The sequence below is a fragment of the Dunckerocampus dactyliophorus genome, chromosome 1 (assembly GCF_027744805.1).
Source record: "Dunckerocampus dactyliophorus isolate RoL2022-P2 chromosome 1, RoL_Ddac_1.1, whole genome shotgun sequence".
Lineage (NCBI taxonomy): Eukaryota > Metazoa > Chordata > Actinopteri > Syngnathiformes > Syngnathidae > Dunckerocampus > Dunckerocampus dactyliophorus.
In genome coordinates this window covers 51,862,012-51,882,011 of record NC_072819.1, presented here as the reverse complement: position 1 = coordinate 51,882,011, position 20,000 = coordinate 51,862,012, and the positions used below count along the sequence as shown (strand labels likewise).

Here is a 20,000-nt window from a genome sequence, read left to right as displayed (position 1 = left end):
TCAAACAATAGCTTCCATTATTTTTAACATGCTGCTCTGCCATTAATGTTCACAACATGGCGACCTCCGCCTCATACCACAAACTTCGTCATCTTGTATATAGATGAACATATTGTTTGAGCATAACACCCCTATTTATGGTCCAACATGTCTTATACTAACCTTATAGCATTGCCTCTATGAAATTTGAAGTTGGATGCCAACAGATTCGAACACGTTTCGAACTGGGGCCATGTTATCCGCTAATAAGGAAGCATGTACGGGAAGCGACGAAAGAAAGTAGTGACTCTCACCTCATCCCTTACAATAGTTTATGAGCTGAGCCTCTATCGCCCTCCTGTGGCTCCTTCGGAAATAGACTAACGTCTTTTTAAAAATCTTTATTTACAACGAACTAGAACGAAACTAAGGGTGTACAAATAACAGACAACACAGAGAACATAGCCAGGGGGTTTTGAGAGCCTTATTTCGCGTGATGTCACCGTTTACGGCCTAATCAGTACAGTGCCTGTGATAGACGTACATTTATGAACTGAGCCTCTATCGCCCTCCTGTGGCTACTTTGGAAATAGACTAACGTCTTTTGTATAATGTTTATTTACAACTAAATTAACGGTATGCAAATAAAAAGGAGAAACACAGAACATAGCAATTTTTGAGAGCCTTAATTCACACCCTAACGCGCACGCATCAGACTTGCTCCCCTTCATATCAAGAAGTCCAATGCACTATCCACTGCAAAACAATTAATCAACTAAACTTTGATTACATTTGGAAAAACTGAGTTCTCTATATCAAAAAATCTGAAATTATTAAAGAATATAAAGAAGGTGGCTTACAAGCAATCGATTTTGAATATCTAAATGCAGTCTTAAAAATAAAATGGTTAAAATCTTTTGTGCTAGATATAGTATTTGGTTTTGTCTCTCCAGAAGTTTATTTGAAAAAAATTGAGGTATGGAGTTTGTCTTTAAATGTGACTATAATATAGAAAAACTACCCATAAAGTTGTCCTTTCACAAGCAGGTTGTCACGTTCGTCAGTGCTCTGTCTTCGTGCTCTATGTCGCTCTAGTTCCTGCCTTCTCCTGGCCTGTGTTTTTCCCTTGCAGTCACACCTTGAGCGGGCTGGAGGCGGGGACTCTGCGCACACCTGTAACTGATTACTCGCCATCCATTTAAGATGACTGCTTACAGATGGACGCTGCTGGTTCTTTGGTTCTGACAACCGCCGCCTGCCCCAACATGGACTCCTACCACACTACCAGTCTTCTCCTAGCTTCTACTTTTAGCCAGGCTAGCCCAGCTGTTACCCAGCTACCCAGCTAGCTCCTTCTATTGTGTTTTTAGACTATTTCATGGTGATTCCTAGTTCTGCCTTTTCTGCACCATCGCTTTCTGTTATTCTGTTGGAATTTTGCCTGCACACTTGCATTAAAGTGTTGAACTGCATCTAAAGCTCCCTGCCTCTGCTTCTGGGGTCCCAACCCCCTCTCCACTCGTCACACAGGTTCTGTTATGCTGGAAATTTATGTATAATCTTAATTTTACACCACACCAAACACCGACCTTGAATAATAGACATGTTCTGTGTAATGGAAAATCTCTTTTGAAACACTGGATGGATATAGGTATTTGGTCAATATCTCATCTTATGGATAACCAGGGCACCTGGTTATCATACAAAACCTTCTGTTCAGTTCATAGTATCCATTGTAGAAAATCAGAATTTAATAAAGTATTCAAAGCAATTCCTACACCAGTCAAACAACTTGTACAAAACATTGATTTGGAGAGTCTGCATCCTCCTAATTTAAAGAGATACCAAAAAATATCCTACGTAATCATTTAAATACCTTGGTGTATCTCGGGAACCGGAAGTCGTCGAACCTTCTTGGTACTGTTAGAAGGCTCGTTGCAGAATCATGGCGGCCTGAAATTGGTTCCGAGTCAATAGAACTTACCTTTTGGGAGTTATTCTTGAAAAACGTCCGTCCAATCAGATTGCAGCATGAGAAGGTTGTTACGAATGGCCAAGGCCGTGATACAGGAATCCAAAATGCAGAGTCGAATATGTGAAACAGAAAAGGTCTTTAATACAAAAAGGGATAACAAAAAGGTACAAAAACAACACAAGAAACAAAGTACAACAAAAATACATCCGGACCTAGTCGCGGGAATTAGTAACAAAAAACACTGCTAGCAGGGAGAGCTGAGCAGGGAAAAATACAGACAAGTAACTAAAAGAGCTGCTAACAAAAAACTAGCAGGAGTACCAAAATACAACTACTGCTGAGAACGTCAAGCAGGTAGATAGGTACTTACAAGTGAGCCGAGCGTGGGTCAGAAAGCCAAAACACAATGCACAAGAACAAGCTGGAAGGAGCTGAACAGGGTGTAGCAAAGGGACAATCTGGCACTGAACCTAGCATTGCACACAGCTTAAATAGCACTCCTTAATAAGGCACAGGTGAGGATGATCAGCTCATCAAGGTGCTCAGGAGTGTGCTGCAACAGAGAAACAGTAGAAGGCAGTACCGCAGCACACAATCCTGACAAAGGTAAGTTAACGTTTTCCTGTGTCACTGGGTCAGATTTTCCAAATATGTCGTCAGAAAAGGGGTTATGAGCACATTTCAGACAATTCTGACTTGATACTTTCAAGCTAAATGTTTTTTTGGACTTACCTTCAATTTTTTGTAAAATTGGCATAACTGTACACAAACAAAAGACACAAACCACCTTGCTATGTAGAGGTGATCCTCTTCAGGTGACCTACGGTGACAGATATACAAAGTAATACACAACGCGGTACACCAAGGAGGGGGGAAAAAATTGAATGGTGTACTTTAAGATCCCTGAGCCCTGTCGACTGACCTACGCTGACCTGTGACAAACAGTTTTGTCCTTGTGCATGTGTGAAGGTCATATCATTTAATCTGACATTTTATCATAGACATGCCGGTGAAGAGTGCTGAAGCGATTCCCGAGGAAGGTCCGCAAACATGACGACATCACTCCCTCCCTGAGGGATCCACAGACTGGTGACAAACCAACAGGCTGCTGAACGACACCAGAAGCTTGAACATCCAGGAGATGCCGTTTTTTGCACAAGGTGAAACGGGACACTGCAGAAGCTGTGGCATCAGTAACACAACTTGGAGGACTTTCTGGTATTTCTATCTTTTTTTTTTGTAATGGAATACTCTGTTTTCTAAGCTGAATTCCTGCATTGAAGACATTTTCATGAGGCAGTGTTCTGAAGTTACATGTTTAGTTTTCATTCAAAGTGACAAATGAAGTGAGAGAAAGATACTTTTTAATTTGTGTACATTTTTGGCAAAGTCATTCATATTTTGTTACAGATTGCAAATGAACCAACAATTCCTTCCATTTTTAACATGCTACTGTGCCATTAATGTCCACAAGATGGCAACCTCCGCCTCCTCTCATCAACTTCGTTATCTTGTGTGGAGATCGACATATTGTTTGCGCAAGACACCACTATTTATGCTCCAACATGACACCGTCCTTGACCTTATAGCATTGCCTCACCTTGGATGGCAACAGATTCCAACGCTTCGAACTGTGCACCACGTTTTCCCCAAGACTATTCAGGAAGTACGTCCAAGAAGTGAGGAAACCAGGAAGTGACCCTCCAGGGTGTCACCTCATTCCTTACAATATTTCAAAATAAACTACTTTTAGCCACAAACTATAGTCACAATTATGGTCAAACATGACATTAAAGGAGACCGATTATACAAACTTTCGGGCATTTGTGTTGAGTTCTGGACTCCTATAGAGCAGTTACACACGATAACCTGCACAGAAAGCTTTCTAGATCTTCCAGACTCTGCACCTCTTCCTGCAGTGTTTCCTTGGGTTTCCCGCCTCCCGCCCAAACGGTCTGTGTAATTGACTCCACCCTACCCCCTCCAGGTACGCCTCCTGCCTAGTCCACTCCGCTGTGATTCCAAGCATTCCCGATGACTTCCAGACAGCTGCCGAAGCCCACTTTCTAATGTTGCCGGTACAGAAGTTGATAGTAAACCGATGTATCTTTTTTTAAATGTCAGCTTTTAACATACAGCCCTGTATGCACATTCTATACAGTAATGACACACAGACAACCACTTTTGTCTGATTACGTACACAAAATAAACAGATAAATTGTTACTTATAGCTTGCTCTTCTGACTCTACAACACAACCAAGTAGTGTTGGAAAGGCGTTGGACTTCAGCAACAGTTTGGTATAGTCCAGCTTTGTTTTGGTCCATGTTCACAAAACAGTCCCGTGTGGAGTGCCGTTGACAGATGAGCATATTTTTCTCTTGCTAGCCAGGAATCAGCAACTCCAACCACTTCGGCCTGATGCTTGCCTCTTTAGGAAAGCTAAACAAAATTATCTTTCCCTCACAACTGAACAAAAAATCCCTGGGAGCCATTGCTAACAAAACAGAGTGAAGCAGAGCAGGAACACAGCATGGATGTGTGCATGCCCATATAAGGAATGTTTTTCGCCATGTTTTTCTTCACCGGGTCATAAGTCGTCGACCGACCGGAGCTAGCAAAGCTAACGTTCACTTACCAGCAGACTGTTGCTCTGAAGTGCACAATAACGTCGAAGCATAGACGGCGTCAGTGGTCCACTCTTGCTGTGTATGTCTTGGCTCTCCTGGAAGTCAAAAACACTTAAATACGCGGCACATTCGCAAACCTGGGTCGCATGTTAGAGCATGTTTTATGGTGGGTGGCACTCAATGTAAAAGGTACATAGCGCCACATAAAGCATTGGCAGTGTGTGTGATGTCACTTGATCAATATGCACTTGTCACTTCCTCAATGGGCGTTGACGAAACCAGCTGACCCAAACCTTCTCTCTGTCGCCATCATGTGTCCAGGCCGTAGACAGCTGGCTAAAATTGTCTCATTCCCCTGTGGATACTTGGGGAATAGACTAGCTGTGTCTATTCCTGTTGTTTTTCTTCAAACTGTCATAACTCGTCAACCGGAAGGGCTACAATCATGTATGATACATTGTTGGAAACGTTACGCCGAGATGGACAATATGACAAAGGAACACATCAGACTATCAATATTGTTGCGTCGCTGGGAGCCCTTTCTTTTTCCCAGTGTGCTTTGCAGGACTGTTTTTGCAAAGGGCTACTAAATTACATGTTTAGAGCTCATATAGTTGTTGGTTATTGTTCTGCACTAGTAGTGGTAGTGCCTTGTCTGTTGTTATCTACCTATTGTGTTGCTGTGTGATGTTTTGACTTTTTCTTTTATGACATTGGGAGTGAGACTATTATGAGGAGTGGTGACCTTCCCTGATTTCAGTGGGATTGACAAGTTAATTGTGAGTTATTTTGCGTTGCGCTGGTCTCCAACTGACGACCGGTGGGCTGAATATGGTACACCCACCTTTGGGACGCCCTTCCCCACACCCCCTAACTTGAACCTTTTCCACTTCACTTGCAGTCATTTTCATGGACGGAGAGGCTTAGTGCTATTTAGAAACCTATTATTACATTCCGACACATTAACACTGCCCTTACTGGCCAAATCCCTAACCCTAGCCCAACTGATGGGCTTTGGACTCTAGTGCAGTACGAGAGGCCTTGTGCCAATACTCACAACCAATACCAACACATGACCACAGGGTAATGTTACCCATGGGCGATGGGGGCGGGGGTGAGGTCTGTACTGCAGGGGGGGCCCCATGCAATTCCTGGTGCCTCCTCTGATAGAGAAGGGAGGATGCTCAGCCTAGCTGTGAAGCTCAATCAGAGAACAGTCACTTACCTGTGAAGCTTGATTAGAGACCTAAAAGAAGAACGTATTAGTCCAAAATGGAATTTAAAATCAAACTCAAGCATAGAATTTATACTTACCTTTAAACCTCAGTTAGAGATGATGTGGTCACAGGGGGGGAGCAGTACCTGGCGGGTATCCGTGCATTTGTCGGTCCCCGGGGAAGAGGGCGGAGGGCTCAGCCCTAACAACTCAACCCTATTTTGAGGTCGTTGCCGTTTTCCCCAGCCCGAACCCCAACCATCTGTGACCCTAGCTGGAGGTCAGAGAATTGCACTGGCATCTGTAGAGATCTGGAGGAACCCTAATCCCATTCCCCATCAAGGCTCTAATGTTAACCCTAGCTGAGTAAATAAATAATGAAAAAGCTTTAAATAGCATCCCCTAATCCTGGCTGGCAAAATTTTAATGTAATACAACAAATAATTAAAAAGCTGAAAACGGTATTAAAAAAAAACTTTTTTTTTAATTATTATGAATTACAGCGTTATGGAATAGATGGTCAAAAGTCTAGGCATACACCATTTAAAAATTCTATTGGCAGGATGTACAAAACTTTAAAAAGGCAGAAGTAAGAACCTTCATTGGAAGGGAAGCGTATAAAAGGACAGGGCTGTATCAGTGAAGCATAGTTTTGCACATGTAATGTTTGTTTCATGTTTGTTCACTCATTGGAATGGAAGGAGGTGCAGCAATAAATTAAAGCACAGAAGTTGCAATGAGTAGTTCCATTGGGGGTGCCATTTTAAAAGCACTGTGAAATCAGAGGTTCTAGACGCGTAGTCTGTCTTAGGTAGTGTCTGTGGATCTGCCTGAAGAAGACTTAAGCAGGTAAAAATGTCGTAAAGGACCACACACACTTGGGGGGTGCTATATGCGGAGGCAGGACATGCTGCTTAATACATAATAGCACTGTAGGAAAGAAAACTCCAGACATAGTATACGCAGTATTTCCACTATAAAACTGAGGACAGACTGAATGAGGACCAGATAGGCCCTGTCCACATGGGAAAGTTCTTGGGATTTGTTTTTTTTTTGGCGGGTTAGGGTTAAGTCGCATCCACACTGTGCAGGATTAGTAAATAGTTGCATCCAGACGGGAATGGATAACTGAGTTAAAACTATGTAATACACAGGGCACACCTACGTGTGGCGCTGTGAACACGCGTGTACAGAACCACGTGACACACCAAACCATAGAAGAAGAAGAAACACATGCGCATAAGTTCAAGGCTCGTCTAGACTTAACGAGAAGTGGAATTACTTCTGTGAATCATTATGGAGTACAAGACAACAGAATATCAGGAGAATATCGACTGAGGTGAATCATGTCTGTCAGAATATTCAGACATTATGTTGACTTGTTGTTAAAGTTCACTTTGCAAACCCACAGCGGTGGGTCGGTGACGTCATCGTTCTCGTATAGTGCTGTCTACACGGCAACGACAAGCCGGTGTTTTCAGATTTTTGCACTCTGGAAGCCATAAAAAAAAAATACCGTTTCAGGTCACCCAGAACACCATTCCCATGTGGATGAGAGGCTGAAACGATCCTTTGCCGTTTTTACCTGAAAACGTTTCCGTGTGGATAGCCCCTAAGAGAAGGACTACTTACCTGTAGGAGCCTAATGATTTGTCATGGGGGGTTAGGTGTCTGACCTGGGGTGGGCCCGTGCTTTTTTTTTTGTCACTCCCTCATTGGGCGGGTGGGGTGGGATTGGGGGGCGGTGAGCTCAGTTGTATTAACCTAACCCTAACCAATTCCTAATTTTTGCATTTAAAAGTTTTACTTAGATCCAACAGTGCAAAATGTACATTCTTGACATTTTTCAACTGGTCTTCAAATTTTGATCAGGAGTGTATGTTTTAGTTTAACCCTAACCCTAGGTTACTTCCGGCGCATTGATCTGCAACATCTAGGCATGTGACCTTTGACATACATCAATCAAATTTTGACAAGAGGGGGCGACTCTCTCTCTGTCACAAGAAACACAAAAACAGCAGAGCGATTATTTTATTCTTTCAGTATTTTTGAAAGCATATTTGTTGTGAGCTTTTCTGTAAGAAGAGAATCAAAAACAGGAATAATTGTAGAAATGCAGGAAAATAGCATGAAAAATGGCATAAAAGTATGTTTTATATCATATGAATACAGTATTAAAAAGAAATCCTTCCCACTGGTCATCCTTTTAGATTTGATAACTTAAGAGCACACAGGAAGGAGTCCTGCCGTCTAAACATGACACAGTACAAGGATGTTTCTCAACACCTTACTTGAGTGTCTCACACACAGCTGCTGTACTTCTGCACTTGTTCGCGGATGTGATCCCGCACCAAAGTGGCGTTTTCCTTCAGCTCGTCCAGCTCCATCCTCTGCTTGTGAAGCCGATGCTCATTGCTCTTGAACTTCTTCTCCAGCTCTGTAGAAAGAAAAAGATGACAAGGAGGATGCAATGAGGAAGTCAAGCTGTAGTGTAATGCTAGGATTTGTTTGACTAACTCTTGAGCTGCTCCATGCCCTTTGCAGCTTTGTTGAGAAGCTCCTCTGCCTCCTTCTTCATGTCCTCGGCCTTCTGCTTGATGCTGTCCAGGCCTTGAGAGGTGCCACCAAGTGAATCCACCTTCTGCTGCAGCTCATGGTAGCGCCTCTCCGTGTCATTGAGGCTCTGTCAAACCACCACAATACATTATTACTAATTAATAATTACTTATGTGAATTTCGAACTTGTATGACAAAAAGATGACTACAAACAGGCAGCATCTTTACTGTACCAGCACCTTCACCAATAGTGGTAGACGGCCCACCCTACATACAGTACATATACTACATACGCACAGTACATGACATAAATACATAAACACTGTGCAGTATGGACATGAACATACAGTATATCACAATATACTGTAGGTCATTGTACAGTATATCGCAATAATGATTGTGTCTTTTTTGGAAGTTTTGGAGAGTACAGTATGTCAAGACTTTGTGTCACCATAGGGTGCAGTAATGGCACGGCTCACTGTGTTCATCTTTTTAATAGGCCGAAAGATGGAAATGTTATGAAGAACTGGACAAAAAAGGTGACATCTTAAGTGGCTGTTGTTATGCTTGGCACATTCCTGCTCTAATGTGCTTCTTCACCCATAAAAGTTTTCCTCATCGCCGCCGTGTCTGGGAGCACTGAATTTAGTTTGGTTTGGGGTTTTTCTTTTTTATCAAAATGCTGACACTTGAAACTTTCTGTGGCTCCATTTTGGGGAATAGAGGTGAGAAACACTCTTGAACTCAAGAAATAACTCATGGCAAAACAGGAAGATAGTGTCAGCGTGGTGTTTCGCTGCCAGTAATGGTATTAAGAGGTGGACTGAATTGATGGATGAACGGACGGATGAATAGATCAATGAATTTATTGGTGGATAAACTGGTGGTTAGATGAATGGATCAATGATTTGATTGATGGATGAACTGGTGGATGGCTGAATGGATCAATGTATTGATTGATGGATAAATTGGCAGATGGATGGATGGATGAATGCACTAGTTGATCCTGCTGCCAAGTGGTGTAAATCCATTCCTGCTCGATAATGCCCGTTCCTACCTGCTCTAGAGACGACGCTTCAAGTGTGGCGTTGTTGGCCAAGGATTTGGAGTCCTTCGCCATCTCCATGTTCTTTTCAGTCTTGTTCCTCAGGGCCTCCAAGCCTGACGAGAGGTTGTTCAGACGTATCATGATGTCCATCTGCTTGTCTTCCAGCTGTATTAACCTCTCATCCACCTGGAGTGAAATACAAACGTCTTCATCATATAAAGCAGCACAGAGGACATCTCCATGCTGATGATGCGGCATATTGCACCTGAAAAGTGGCGTTCCTAGTGCCTTTCAGGTTGTCCAGAGCCTCCTTCAGGGCGCTTCTTGCTTCCTCGACAGCCTTCTCAGATTGATCCAAGGCCATCTTGGTAGTATTGGCGGCATCCTTCACTCCTTCTGCTTGATTCCTGCACGACGGAAGTGGATGTTGGCTGCTAGACTTTACGGAAGTATTCAGATTTCAATTTCCATACTTGGATTGTTTAGCTTGTTCCAGAAGCTGCTTGGCCTCGTTGATGTGCCGCGAGGTATGGTCGACAATGCCCTCGATGTCTGTGAGGTTGGAGAGGCTGTCCTTTATCGCCATGATCAAAATGTCCATCGTGGTCCTGTTGACCGGCAGCGTGACGGACAGGACCTGCAGGGCTATCTTTTCGATGCTCTCTGGATCTGCTCCTTCCTCTATACAATCATACGCAGAGGAACATGAAGCTTAACTAGCCCTCTTCTTCCTTGAAATCAGGTGATCTGTAAACTTCGGGGCTCTTAGTGTGTGCAAAAACATAAAAGTTCAGAACATAACGTCTAATGTACCGAACAAAGAAGTCCCAGTACCACAAAAACAGCATTTCAAGTGTAATCCATCAAAAAAGTCATTGTTGGACAACTAATTGAATCCCTTCGTCAAATCCTGATGGACTCGCATAAAAGAAGACGTGACGATATGTGTATGTGCCGTGCTATCCCAACATGTCAGGTTTTGCTTGAACACCTTCCTCTTTCCATATTATCAATACGTGTATCTGACAACTAATCAGCCAATGACTGGAGGCAAATCCCAACGTACTATGACACAAGCAGCCTGTCAAATCCTGCCTTCATATCCAAATAATTCATCAAGGCTTTACTTATTAAGCAATCACTGTTTCTTTGCACTGTCGTTGACAGCTTCAGCCTGTCCACATGCTTCACTGGTAAAAACAGACACTGAGCAGGTGCCTGAATGACATTCACGGGTACTAGTCGGCATCTGATGGGCTCATGGAATAACTACAATTTCAAGTGAGTTTTCTATTGTTTAGTAATCAGTGCATGATCTCCAACGAGGTCTCACACACTGATGTAAGAAGTACACAGGATTTATAAGTATTGTTAGCAACACCAAAAAAAGAATAGTGTTTCAACAGAAACGACTCCAACACGGAAATAAAGCTTCATTATGCTACAGTCCACCCGTGACACCACCTTGTTCCTCTTATAGCTCTTCACCAGGGGCTGAGCACATGACTTGGAATTCTCTGCAGTTTTCCTGAGAGTGGGTAACCACAGCCCTCTTTGACTAGCTCTTTAGCTTCCTGTGTAGTAGTCATGAAGAATGGCAACTGAAGCGTATTTTGATTCGCGCCTCCATTTGCTGTATTATTTACTTTGTTTTGGCCGACTAAAAAAAATGCCGCCTTCACAAGATGGAGAAACAGGAAGGGCTACATAGGGAAATTATGTACTAAAAAAAGCACATCACTGAGGTTTGTATTGCCTTTGACGCAAGGTTAGATTTCATTAGGTGCACGTCAAGCTCTGGCGCAGGCTTTGAAGGAGGAGGAGCCAGCTGGTGTTGACGCTGTTGCGTAATGGAGCCTTTACTGACACTGGAAAGACATTGACCTTTCACCAATCAGACCAAAATTGTGTTTTGACCAGATGAGAGTGTATAGCTACTGTTGATTGGTCGTTTACAAGACCTCAAATAACGTGAACAGACCTGTGAGGAAATTTCTGATCTTCTTGATGAACTCTTTCAGCTTCCTGTTGGAGTTTTCAAAGTGGTCTTTGTTCTTCTGTGCTTTCTCCAGCGTGTTCATGGCCTGGTTCTTCACATCCTGGGTTAAAGACGCTATTGCCTGGAGCTACACAGCCACAAGTATGCATGAGAAAAGTGGGAGGATGCCACCATTGTAAAGAACGTCAGCTACCTTCATGGCCACGTTCTGCAGGTCCTCATTGGCAGCTTCCAGAGTGTTGCCTGCATTCCTGGCGTAAGCTAAGGAGGTTAGAGAAGTGCTAACTGTCCCGTTGCAGCCGTCCCCTCCACATTGATGGTTACCCTCGTTGTCATGGCAACCAGCGCCGCCACATGGGCTGTCTTGACAAGTGCCATTTACATCGACGTTGCTGTGACCACCACACACCTGTACAGGGCATTAGTGCAGACCATGACTCACTCAGAAGACAAACATGTGGAAGCCAGACAATGTTTTTGGAAAAATATGTTTTGGCATGCTCCATCACAGCGTGTTTTCTTTTGATTGCTTTGCAACCAAAATTTGTTCTTGATCAAAAATCACTCCACACACTCTACTGTTCTCTGGTATCACCATATCTAACGTATTGTGTGGAAATATGGGATAATAATTATAAAAACAATCTTCACTCGCTAAATGTACGGCAAAAAAGATTAGTGAGGATAATTCATAATGTCGCGTATAGAGAATGTACAAATCCCTTATTTTTAAAATCACAAATATTAGAATTTACTCATTTAGTAAATGTTCAAACCGCTAAAATAATGCATAAAATAACCTGCTACTCAAAAATGTCATACAATACTTATCTATAAAAGAGGAGAAATATGATCTTAGGGAAAAACTAAATTTGAAAATGTATATGCCAAATCCACAGCATTTCAGTATGTGAATTAAAACGGAACGGATTGAGCAAGGTACTCAATGCACCAAGATTAGCGAATTCAAAAAATAGTACATGCAGTTGACATTTGCAAAATACAAGGCAGAAGAGTCTTGAACTGGTTTTGTTATGCTTGTCTCTATTTCTTATTATACTGATTTGTATATTAATTGTGAAAAAATCTTATGACATCATCATATTGTTACATTACCTCATTATTCTATGTATTAAAAATCACATATGGAATACAAGAAGTGAATAATATGTACTGTACTAGATGTGGAATGGATGGGGGGGTAGGATTAAATAAGCTTTGCCGCATGTGGAACTGTGAATTGAATTATGTGATGTATTCTATTGTAACTTGCATGCATGTTCAAATAAAATTAAACCAAACCAAACTGATGATGGCCCAGGTGTGATGAATACCATAGAACTGGAAAAGCAACTTTTTGCAACATGGAGTAGCCAGCGCTATCACACACATGGACGAACGTGGTACATGTGGATCTATGTCCTGGCTGCTCAGTACAGTGCAACTAAAATACGTCAATGTCATTAACAAAAAGAACAACATGCACTGCGACTGTGTTTGATGCCAGTGATCCCCAACCTTTCTGAGTCCAGATCGGTTTGCTTTACAACAAACCAGTGGTAGAGCGGTCCAGGGACGGGGGTGGGGGGTGTAATGTAATGTTTTGTATTTATTATGTGTTGTATATAAAACAAAGACGAGCACATTGTAACCGAGGGTTTTACTAAGGTGACCACTGACGTTGTAAAGCTTATCAAGGACGGACAATAGCTTTCCAGCCTACACAATAAAAGTACTGCACATTACATCTCTCTGCACCAAACAAAACAAGGCAGGCAGGGTGCTAGCATGAATTAACTTGACAACCCGTGGTGTGCAGTCAGGGCCAGCAAAGCCTTCAGTGCTGGCCTAACCACTACCAGAAGCAGTAACCTACATTTCAAGCTTAAATTGTAATATTTGTTCCATTAAATTATATGAATTTATTCCCAACAGTCCATTATTTTCATTTAGGAGAGTGTTTCTTGGCTGCAGTGCCTCTAGTAGTGTATGCTTTGTCCAATCATTGTTGAGCTTCTACCTGTATGTGTTGCCATGTCAATGTAATCGGCCCAGGGCCTTCAGATTCCTGGACAACCCTAACCCTAACCCTAACCCTTTGTATTTGTAGACCACGCCCCCGGCGACCATCGTTTTTTTGGAGCGTTTACGGACAAAGAAAAATGCTTTTTGTGTGTGGCTTCACCCACTGACATCACATTTCAGAGAGCACACTGCTGATTGCACAAACTGCTCCTCAGCACAAAGTGAAATCTTTCTTCCGAAGCTTAATGCTTGTAACAGTCCTCCTACCTTGTCACTGAGGTGGTGGACCTTCTGCTGGATGTGATGGGCCTTCTGCTGGAGGTTCTGTAAAGATTTGTTGCGAGCGGCCACAGCTTGAAGGAACTTCTCTTCATTCCGATCCAGCAGCTCTTCAGTGAGGAAGCGCCTTTCTTTGGACTGTTCCACCAGACTGAGTGGACCCGACACGGAGGCATCACATTTCTGCTCCGCCTCCAACGACCCCTCATAGTACATCTTCACTTTTTTCAATTCATCTGTCAAGACACAGCCATGTATTAATATCAATATATATGTCACGCGTTGCTTGTCGCTCTGCTGCTGCCTATCTGCCATTTGTCCGCAGTGCACCTCAGCCGGCGTGGGCGGAGACGCCGGAGCGCACCTGCGGGCAATCATCAATCTGGACTCCTCTTAAGCAAGGCAGCAGCTACTCACCTTTGCCAGATTGTACTCTCCTGTTACCCGCTACCGCTCAGTCCGGCTCCTGCTACCTTACCCTGCTTTCTGGCTCCAGTGTTTGCTTGCTTACCTGCTCTGTTGTATCAGTATTCCTGTCTGGTTTGCCTGCAGTGATCTTTTTGTCTTTTCTCCTAGCCTTTTTTCCTGACAGCCTTATGCTGTCAGTGTTTTTTGTTAGCTCACCTTCTAGTGGATTTTCCTTGTTTGTATTTTCGCCTTGTGGACTCCTTTTGTTATTAAACCTTTTTGCTTTACAAGTTTTGCTCTTGTTTTGGCGTTGGGATCCTATTTTTTCCTGTCGTGGCACCCGCCACTCCTGACAATATATACAACGTTCTTTACACGTTCACCTGTATGATGATATGCTCTATATCAGTGATATATATATATATATATACAGTATATATATATATTTACTTTGTAGAAAGGTCGACAAAGTAAAGTAACATTTAAAGATTTGTCTTTAAATACAAAGGTTTGTGTCATTGGTTTTTTGTATCAACATTTCAGTCATTTTTTACTTTTGTTTCTGCTTTGATGCGATGACAAATGAGCCACGGGCCACGGATTGTCCCCGAGCCGCACTTTGGCCACATCTACTTTTGTGGATCTTTGTGGGAAACAAGCCTGACCTTGGCTCTATGAGAAAACTTCAACTCGGCTTGTTGGCTTAGTGTCATGGGTGAGCAATGATGGTTGAGGAGAGAGACTGGTCAATGCGTTACAATAGTCACACCTAATGAGCCACAGCTCGAAGGTTTTTTGGAGGTGCATGGAAGCATACGGGCATGTTCAGTGGTCAAAACGCATGCCTGTTGGTTGCTCTCCGGGAGGGGGGGGGGCACAGATGTAATAATAAAATTGTTTTCTAATATTCTCGCGACCGATTGGCAATGTCCCAAGTCTTTATTAGTTATGGTGTATTTCTATAATATAATATATATTTATATGTTAAGGTGTATTATAATATGCTCTATATAGTCATGTTAAGCTGTAATAACAGTATGAATAGTATGATATATTGTTTATATGTCCATGTGTATTATACTATGTATAATATAATGTATATACCTGTAATGTATACTATGTATTATTGTATGTTCTTTATATGTTAGGGTCTAATAATACCATTTGCATGACATATGATACATGTGATGTAAATTACCTCCAAACCCTGAGGTCAGGTGGTTTTCCAGCTGCTGCCTCTTGGAAGCCACCGTGACGTTGATGTCTATCAGCTGTCTCTCCAGGTTGGTCAGCGTACGGCTCTGCGTGCCGCCCTCCTCTGCCGTGGCGTTAAGCTCCCGAGCGACGCCCATCAGGCGCCCGTCCGTCAAAGCTATCTCTGCCCTGAAACATGAGCAGACAACGTTTGTATCAAGTGTAAGACACACATTACTTTCCTGAATTGTCTATGCGGAGAGAGGAAATGGGTGATGATAACCATAGAAACAGAGATGGATCTTACTGGGACACAGAAAAGATAGAAAATCATTAATATGAGCAATAGAATTACAGTACATACTGCATATATCAATTACTAAACATATTAAAATGATACAATATATACTGCTAAAAAAAAATTAGAGGAACACTTCAAAAACACATCAGATCTAAACTGGGGGAGAAAATGATCTTGAATATCTTTCCTGATAATAATTGGGTGATGTATTAGTAACAAAATGATGCCACATAATTTGATAGAAATGAAATGATAGAAATAGTTTGTGTGGCCCCCACGTGCTTGTACGCATGCCTGACAACGTCGGGGCATGCTCCTAATGAGATTACGGATGGTGTCCTGGGGGATCTCCTCCCAGATCTGGACCGGGCATCAATGAGCTCCTGGACAGTCTGAGGAGCAACCTGGCGGCGCCAGATGGACCTCAAAATAATGTGCCAGATGGGTTCTAATGGGTTTAGGTTAGGTGAACGTGGGGGACAGTCAATGGTATCAATTCCTTCATCCTCCAGGAGCTACCTGCATACACTAGCCACATGAGGTCGGGCATTGTCGTGGACCAGGAGGAACTCAGGTCCCACTGCACCAGCATAGGTTCTGACAATGGGTCCAAGGATTTCATCCCGATACCTAATAGCAGTCAGGGTGCCGTTATCTAACCTGTAGAGGTCTGTGCGTCCTTCCAGGGATATGCCTCCCCAGACCATCACTGACCCACCACCAAACCGGTCATGCCGAATAATGTTGCAGGCAGCATAACGTTCTCCACGGCATCTCCAGACCCTTTCATGTCTGTCGCATGTGCTCAGGTTGAACTTGCTCTCATCAGTGAAGAGCACAGGGCACCAGTGGTGTAATTGCCAATTCTGGTGGTCTATGGCAAATACCAATGTAGCTCTGCGGTGCTGGGCAGTGAGCACAGGGCCCACAACAGGACGTCGGGCCCTCAGGCCTCCCTCATGGAGCCTGTTTCTAATTGTTTGGTCAGAAACAGTCACACCAGTGGCCTGCTGGAGGTCCTTTTGTAGGGCTCTGGCAGTGCTCATCCTGTTCCTCCTTGCACAAAGGAGCAGATACCAATCCTGCTGAGGGTTGAAGGACCTTCTATGGCCCTGTCCAGCTCTCCTGGAGTAACTACCTGTCTCCTGGAATCTCCTCCATGCATCCAGGTACCGCAGTGATGCCCTGGTCCAGATCTGGGAGGAGATCCCCCAGGACACCATCCGTAGTCTCATTAGGAGCATGCCCCGACGTTGTCAGGTACAAGCACGTGGGGGCCACACAAACTACTGAGAATCATTTTGAGTTGCTACAATGACATTTTAACAAAATGGACCAGTGTGCTGCATCATTTTTTCACTTTCATTTTTGGGGTGTCTTTGATTTCCCCCCTCTATAGGGTCATCATTTTCATTTCTATCAAATGATGTGGCATCAATTGTTACTAATACATCACCCACTTATTATCAGGAAAGATATTCAAGATCATTTTTCCCCCAGTTTAGATCTGATGTGTTTTCGAAGTGTTCCTTTAATTTTTTTGAGCAGCGTATATTAGGGGAGTCGCAGACTAGTCGACTAGTCATTTCGCCGTCAAATCATATAAAAACACCATGCGATGAAGATCGTAGCATTCTGACTACATGGGGGATGCCCACAGCTGCTGCTAAGTGTACATTTTTACAAAGAATGTCTTTGTTTTTATAAATAGTCTATTTTGATACAAAATCAGCCTCATTTGTGTTAAGAATTGAAAATGAGGTGCGTGTTTAACAGAAGACCTACACTTCACCAGGCATGAATAAAATCACCCAACTTATTGGATCATAATGGCTGCAAAAAAAAGTATCCAAAGTGTGCAAGTATTTTGAAAATGTTAAACATGAGGCCAAAGAAAGAGAAGTGCTACTTGTGTTAACAGCTTCTTACATTCCACATCACCACAACAAACAACATGGCATGTCATTTAAAAGAGGCAAGAATGTTACGCCAACGTCAGTTTATAACCTTCTCCTAGTGTGCACGAAATTAGGCTGCTAACTGAGTGGTTTGTCAAGTTATTGTTTTTCAAACAATGTTGGTTCTATTCTATGTGCGCTTTTCTGATGTGTGCCGACAGCGACTGTTTCGGTTTTGTTGGTCTTGCTTTCTATCACTAAATAAATTAAAGTACCTACCATGTTTATTTATCTGAGTGTTTTAGCCTGTTTCTGAGGTGGAAAAAGTTGCAAATGGGATCTGTATATTTGTAGGGATGAGCTATTAGCTTTGCTCTTAGAAAAAACAAAAAAACATTTGACTATTAGTTGACTTTGGACAAAATCAGCCCTAATATACAGTATATAACAATATTACTGTATATACATTACAACATGTATTATTTAGTATACACAAATTTAGTGTGTGCAAAGCTGATCTACAAACAGGGAGCAATGAGGACTGAGTCTGTCAAATGAACAAAGTAGCACTAGCACTCCATTTTGTATGTTTGCCTTCATGAGTATATGCAGTGTGTGATTGTCTCGTGATTTATCAAACCTGAACCTGTTTGTAGTGGGTGTTTGCATCTAATGTTTAGCACATTTAGAAGGCAGGTGCAAACTGGCACAGTGTTACGCACAGGTGGTACAATGACAGTATGTGCAATGACAGATGATGCAGAGAGAGACACTTCTTTGTGCTTGTCAACATATTTCTAATAGTGTAGTGTAAGAAATAAAAAGAGACATCATCTACCCAGCAATACTATTTTAGAGCTGCTGGAAGGGCTAGGAGGGTTAGGGTTGGGATGGGATGGTTAGGGTTAGCCAGTCACAAAAAGGAGCCATGCCATATCTCTTATGGAAAAACTCCTTGCAATTTCTTGTGTGTGGATCACTCCAGTGCACCATCACAATTAGCAGTGATGTCATAAGGAGCCGTCCACCCCTGTCGCCTCCCTTAGCGCAACAGTGTGTATTTCCGTGTGTATTTCACCCAGATAAGTCATGTGTAAGTAGAAAATGATATACAAGTACATGTTCCACATGCTGAACATCAAAGCCTAATAGATAGTTTCATAGTGTGACATGTTGTAGTGTACATGTACTGTATATGAAATGAGAAACTAGACTAATATAGCATTATTACAATGATGTCATATCTCTGCTGGAGTTCAGCAGTGTGTTTATTTGCGTCTTCCAACTCCATGGCTTCAAGGGTCATTTTTCCTTTCCTCTGCTCTCCCAAACCGTCCATGGTGACTGCCGCTATCACACGCACTATCCTCATTTCAATAGCACACACTGTTTCACCGTATTTGCACCTGTTCAAAATTGCACAAGCAATCATAGGAGATCACAACACATACATTAATAGAACTAATAGAATGTGACTTTTTTTTTTTGCTTTGCTCACGCAATTAGCGCTCCTTATTTGGGAGCCCTTACGAGTCAACTGTGAGGGGAAGAAGCAGTGAACACCAGAGATGAGAACATCCAATCTTGGTTGATTTATACTGACCTGAGGTCATCAATGCTCTGGCCAAGCAGCTGATGGACTCTGTCACTGTCCTCTTGGCCAATCAGATCCCGGACCTGCTTGAGCTTCCTCCTCAGCTCTTTGATGCGAGTGTCACCAACGCCTGGCGTTACGCCACTCTCCAGGATCTTGTTGGCGGTGATGTGGATGTGCTCCAGGTCACGTTTGATCTGGCACACCATGTCATCCCACAACTGGAAGCAGGCATGACACCGCACGCACTTGGGGAAGACGCCAGTGAAGCCACGGGCGCATTCATCGCAACGTTTACCCGCCGCTCCTTCCTTGCAACGGCACTCCCCGGTGGTGCGGTCACACTGTGCTACTTCTGAGCCCTGAGGATCGCAGTTACATTCTAGGGGGGAAGAAGACAAACGTTATTCATGGCGTCTCCTAAGCATCTGTTCTCCAACCACTATTATTCATCTTTCTACCTCCCTTAAATATTTAAATTATAATTACATATTTATCCGATGCACAAAGAGGACAGGGTGTTATTTGGATGCAGGCAATAAATGGAGAGATCCTATTTCATAAATGTAAAAGGTCAATACATATAACAAGTTACTTCTTTACTTTAACAATGATTTGGAGTGCATGAGAAAGTGGACAGGAAAATGTACTTCTCTTTGACACCCTTATCATTTATGAATATACGTATATTGTACAACACAGCAGCAACAGAACCAATGTTGTAATAGCAGTGAGGAGCAAACTGCTGAGTCAGCATCAGTAGTGCTGATGAGTTAATTGTAAACAGAACAACTCATGTAACACGCATGACTTTCACACCAACAATAACATTTTAAAGTGCATGCAGAGCTACCTTAAATGCTTTGGGAGACCAGACATTACTGTATTTTGTGTTCTGT

The 20,000-nt window shown here is 42.8% G+C and overlaps 1 protein-coding gene across 3 annotated transcripts in view; it reads right to left on the bottom strand.

Annotated features, from left to right (window-relative positions):
- Positions 1–6,166: 6,166 nt before the first annotated feature.
- The window catches only part of lamb2l (laminin, beta 2-like), a 78,633-nt gene continuing 64,799 nt past the window's right edge, over positions 6,167–20,000 (bottom strand). For all 3 annotated transcript variants that reach the window (XM_054776613.1, XM_054776620.1, XM_054776629.1), the window contains 10 exons: positions 19,111–19,483; positions 15,313–15,497; positions 13,695–13,942; positions 11,596–11,811; positions 11,385–11,529; positions 9,877–10,084; positions 9,669–9,810; positions 9,413–9,589; positions 8,317–8,482; positions 6,167–8,236 (listed from right to left, as the gene is read on the bottom strand). In XM_054776613.1, the coding sequence (XP_054632588.1) occupies positions 8,100–8,236; positions 8,317–8,482; positions 9,413–9,589; positions 9,669–9,810; positions 9,877–10,084; positions 11,385–11,529; positions 11,596–11,811; positions 13,695–13,942; positions 15,313–15,497; positions 19,111–19,483 (1,997 nt within the window). In that variant the 3' untranslated portion in view covers positions 6,167–8,099. The remainder of the gene's footprint in view (positions 8,237–8,316; positions 8,483–9,412; positions 9,590–9,668; positions 9,811–9,876; positions 10,085–11,384; positions 11,530–11,595; positions 11,812–13,694; positions 13,943–15,312; positions 15,498–19,110; positions 19,484–20,000) is intronic.